At 42.3% G+C, this 5,060-nt stretch overlaps 1 protein-coding gene and 1 non-coding gene across 2 annotated transcripts in view; one reads left to right on the top strand and one right to left on the bottom strand.

Moving 5' to 3' along the window:
* Tbc1d15 (TBC1 domain family member 15) overlaps positions 1 to 5,060 on the top strand; it is a 62,709-nt gene that overhangs the window by 55,436 nt on the left and 2,213 nt on the right. The window contains exons 15-17 of the mRNA XM_031350378.1: positions 754 to 870; positions 1,383 to 1,469; positions 4,908 to 5,054. Coding sequence (XP_031206238.1) covers positions 754 to 870; positions 1,383 to 1,469; positions 4,908 to 5,054 — 351 coding nt within the window. The remainder of the gene's footprint in view (positions 1 to 753; positions 871 to 1,382; positions 1,470 to 4,907; positions 5,055 to 5,060) is intronic.
* Positions 1,896 to 2,002, bottom strand: LOC116076652. The gene has a single exon (XR_004113051.1). It is a non-coding gene; the product is annotated as a U6 spliceosomal RNA (small nuclear RNA).

Here is a 5,060-nt window from a genome sequence, read left to right as displayed (position 1 = left end):
AAGTACATTAGTAGGGGGAAATAGAGGTCTTGAGTTTGTTGGCATCAGCCCGTATTTAGGATAAAATGTAGCAGTTGTTCAAATGCCTATGTAGTTGGCTGTTCATTTTGGGTAGTCCTTCCGTCCAGGTTTTGTTGGAATTGGGTATTCTTCATCTTGAGTTACAATGTACACAAGGTTTTTACTACCTACAGTGGAGAAATATCAATAGCTGTGTTTGCTCCTATTGGTGCTTTTTTAGTTTGTAGGATTTAGTTCCCTCTTAAAGTTTTTTTAAAGCATTTGTTTGTTTGATTTTTTCGAGACAGGATTTCTCTGTGTATCTCTGGCTGTCCTGGAACTCACTCTGTAGACCAGGCTGGCCTTGAACTCAGAAATCCACCTGCCTCTGCCTCTCAAGTGCTGGGATTAAAGGCGTGAGCCACTACTGCCTGGCCCCTCTTAAATTTTTTAAGGACTGAATGTTTGTGAGAAAGGTCAGAAATTGATCTAACCTTTACATTTTATGGTTGGCCTTAAGACTGTGGCCATCAGTTAGGATGCTGCATCATCAGTTGTTCTCTGTGGAAGTCTGTCAAATAGTAAACTTCATTTTGGTTCCTTTATAGCTAAAGGTAAGACTCCTTCACATTTCATCTGTAGAAAATTGGACTATCCCAACTAGGCATGTTTACCGCTTCAGAATTAGAATGTATCTTTGAAGAAATAATTTAGAATTGATTTTGTTTATTGAGTAACTTGCATTTTTTGTAGGTAATGTGGACTGAACTGCCCTGTAAGAATTTTCATCTTCTTCTGTGTTGTGCTATCCTGGAATCAGAAAAGCAACAGATAATGGAAAAGCACTACGGCTTCAATGAGATCCTTAAGGTGCGTCTTCTCTTAACTTAGATCCTAGTGTTGTCTCTCTGGTGGGCCTCATGTACCAAACATTTCTTTGGAGTGTTGTTGAATCTCATGAGTAATTCTCCTTGTGTCCCTAACATCAGGTGCTGGACTAGCTTAGTCCAAGAGAATGACAGTTTGGTAAAAATGCACATTGGTCAGGTATTATCGAGTGGCTGTTTAGGGAAGAAAGGAAGTTCAACAAATGCTCTTTTATATAGTTTAGTTTGTCTTTTGCTTATTTATAAGTTTGAGTTAGAAGACTAGATGATTTCTAGGCTTAATATTTTGTGAGCTTATTAGCTATTCTTTGTCTTCAAAACTGAGTGTAATGAAAGATGTATTGGATTTTCTGTGGATTTGTAATATGTGGTTATTTTTATATTATGGGTAATATCTGCACTGCAGTATAATTGGTAATAAATTGTTTATTTTGTAGATATAATAGAGCTTTCTGTTTTGATTATCACTCTCTCTTGTTGATTTTTTTTTTTTAGCACATCAATGAATTATCCATGAAAATTGATGTGGAAGATATACTGTGTAAAGCAGAAGCAATTTCCCTACAGATGGCACAATGCAAGGTATACAGCGTTGCAAATAATTGCAATATTTTTCTCCCTCTTTTTAATCAGCTAAGAAAGATTTCCTTATAGGGAAAACAAATGGCAGTCAGGAAGTTGAAGGCAGAAACAAAACTTTTATTTATTTACTTTTGTAAGTTTACCTCACTTAATTGGAAACAGTTGACTAATTATGCCAGATTGGAAACATTTAATTGGCAAAATGGCAAAAGTAATGAAAATATTTCTACAACTGGAGGCTGTAGATTTTAAGTGGTAATACATTATCTAACTTAATGAATGCAACAGATCCCTTATTAAATATGCAGCATCCACCACCAAAAATAGGTGCTAATCAGAAACAAATGGATGGCAGTTTGTCTTACTGCATTTTTATCAATTCTATTTCTGTTTCTAAAAAACAAGACAGGTTTGTTTTTTTTTTTTTTAAATATGGAACGCCTCACGAATTTGTGTGTCATCCTTGCACAGGGGCCATGCTAATCTTCTCTGTATTGTTCCAATTTTAGTATATGTGCTGCCGAAGCGAGCACTTGATTTTTTTTTTTACTTTTTTTAATCTAAATTTAAACCAAGTCATTATAGTTTCCCTTTTTTCCTTTATTTTTTCTAAGTTTTATTTTTAAACTCAAACACTCTGTAGACCAGGCTGGCCTCGAACTCAGAAATCCACCTGCCTCTGCCTCCCAAGTGCTGGGATTAAAGGCATGGGCCACCACTGCCCGGCTCAAATAATCTTTTTTAAAAATTATATTAAAAGAATAATTCAAGGGCAGGCAAAGTGGTAAATGTCAACAGCTGCTTAGAGGAAGCGGTGGACGGACAAAGAAGAAAAAGCCATGCAGTTTACAGCTACTTGGAAGTCAGCAGCCATTTTGGGGGTTTGGGGGAGGCTTCTGGAGAAGGACTCCTGAGGTATCACAAAAGCGGACTTAGGTCCTGGCATCACGAGGAGGGGGCGGGAGCAGGGGCAGGGGAGTAAGAAAGGTTGCTGCTCTCTTGTCTCCCATCCTGCCCAGCATCTGAGGGATTAGGGGGGAGACAGAGAGGAAGGTTGCACCTTTTTGTCCTAAGCCTCAGAAACACAGGCTGACCCAGTCAAATCCCACAGTTCATAGGGACTGATAAAGCCTTTTCATTTTTAAAACAGTTTTTGTTTCAGCTTTGTATCCTCATTCCTCATGGGTGCAAATAGTCTAGGGATGTTTGTTGGATAGCTATTCTGTTTCAAAACCTGCCAGTGAGGTTACTTTGAATCTTTAAGGAACTAGTGTTTCCTGAGGAGCTTAATAACTGTAAGAAGGAGAGAGAAGGTAAATTGTAAATGTTTGAAAATTCAATGGGTGTGGTACTGTACCCTTGCAGTCTCACCAGAGGATTATAAGTTTAAGGCCAGCCTCAGCTGTGGGATGAGTTTGAGTCTAGCCTGGTGTTGTGATTATACAAAGATAAAGAAATATTAAGATATGTTCTATGGGGATGTGGTGAGGTGTGGGGGAAGGGGGTTCCTCAGTGGGCCCATGCCAAGGCATCCCTTCCTCCTAAGGGATCAGCCACACAATAGTATATCATAGAATAGAGTTTATTTAGGGCATGGGGAGGGGAGTTAAGAGGGTACTAGAGGCAGAGAAAGGCAGAGGGGGGAGGGAGGGCGAGGGAGAGAGAGGGAGAAGAAGAGGCCTGCCATCATTACCTAGAGAGAGGGGGAAGGGGCGAGCAAGGGGGCAAGAGACAAGAGATAGGCAAGAGTAAGAGTCAGAGAGAGAGGAGGGGGCAAGCAACCCCTTTAATAGTGGGCCAGGTCTACCTGGCTGTTGCCAGGTAACTGTGGGGGTGGAGTCCAGACAGAATGCTAACACCTGGACTCCATGAGCCTGTAAATAGTTTAATACCACATAAAGGCCAAAGCAAGCAAACAGCAGCAAGCAAAGGTCCAGGCGGTCTAATTGCATAGAGTGATTTCACTTAGATGAAATCCAGACACTGCTTTTGTTTGACTCTTCATTCCATTGCTGTGACAAAACACCTCCTGAAAGCAAATTAGAAAGAGGCCTGGGTTTATTTCTGTGCACAGGTCTCACTCTGTCATGGAGGGACTGCAGAACAGGAATTTAAAGCAGAAACCAGGAAAGGGTGTTGCTACCTGGCTCACTCACAGGCTCCTGCTTATTAGTATTTTTAAAAGATTATATGTCTGTTGATGTGTTAGAACAGTGAGTCGCGTCAGAACATACCACACACTAGGCCCAAGGAGTTCCACGTGTAAGAGGTTTAATTGAGAGGGAGAGAGGGGGGCAATAGCTCGGAAAGAGAGGAGGGGAAGAGAGTAGTGGCCACAGGTAAAGGTGGGAGGTGAGCCCAATGAATTCTGGGAATATAGTGGCTGTTGCCCTGGCAACAGGTCTGTGGACCCACCCATGCATCACCACAGGCTTTGGATGTCCTAATGCTAACATCTGTGGGATGAGCATATGAGTGCAGATGTCCTTGAAAGTCAGAGATGTTGGTCCCTGTAGAGCTTGAGTTACAGGCAGTTATGAGCTAACACAGTCTCTCCAGCTCCCTACCTAGCTTTCTTCTGTGGCCTGGTCCAGCCCTGCCCAGGATCATTTGTTCAGGGAATGGTATAGCTCACAATCAAGATAATCCCCCACAGACATGCCTACAGGCTAGTCTGATACTGGGCAGTCCCTTAATTGACAGTCTCTTCTCAAATGACTCTAGGCTCTGTCAAGTTGACATTTAAAGCTACCTAGGAAGAAGATACATGACACAAAACAGATGACTAAGATTTCATTTAGAGTGGAGGAAGATGATGTGAGAAGAGTATGTGGCACTTGGTGGCATTTCTTCTCGCCCAAAAAGTTACCTAGCAACAGCCAAATAGAAGCCTGGCTTGCTATAAAAGGACTGTTTAGGGCCCCTCCCTCTCTCCTCATCTCTCCCCCCCCCCTTTTCTCTCTCAGGCCCCTCCCTTCTCTCAGGCTTCCCACTTTCTCTGCCTTCTCTTTGTCTCTCTCTCTCTCTGGCCCCCCTCTCTCTTTCTCTTGCTTGTTTTTCTCCTTGTGCTCTCTCACTCTTTCCCTCTCTCAGCTTCACTCCCTCACATTCTCTGCCTTCCCACATGTTCCTGGATGGCCTCTTCCCTTCTTTCTCTCTCCCTTCTCTCTCTTTCTGTCCTTTCTCTTTGTCTCTACTCCCTTCTCAACCCCACTTCTCATGCCTCCAAATAAACCGTCCCTCAGTGGGGATGCCTCAGCCTGAGTTGGCTAAGGCACCTCCTCCTGCTGCATCATGCTGCCTGCCACATTACAAAATGTATCAGCACTTGCCTAGTTAAAATGAATGTTCAGACTCTGAAATCACGCTACTATTAAATGGTTATTTTGTGGATATTTTTCCTCAGTTGTGATTTTGTATTTGATTTTTTATACTTAGGAATTGCCACAAGCAGTTTGTGAGATCCTGGGACTTCAGGACAGTGCAATTACAACACCAGATTCTGACACTGATGAAAATGTTGGCAGCCCTTGTCCCATGTCTGCATTTCCAAGTAGCACCTTGCCCATCCTTGGAGCCAGTGAAGCCAAA

The sequence above is a fragment of the Mastomys coucha genome, unplaced genomic scaffold (genome assembly GCF_008632895.1).
Source record: "Mastomys coucha isolate ucsf_1 unplaced genomic scaffold, UCSF_Mcou_1 pScaffold4, whole genome shotgun sequence".
Lineage (NCBI taxonomy): Eukaryota > Metazoa > Chordata > Mammalia > Rodentia > Muridae > Mastomys > Mastomys coucha.
Note: the sequence above shows the minus strand (reverse complement) of the source record. Positions and strands in the feature narration are given on the sequence as shown.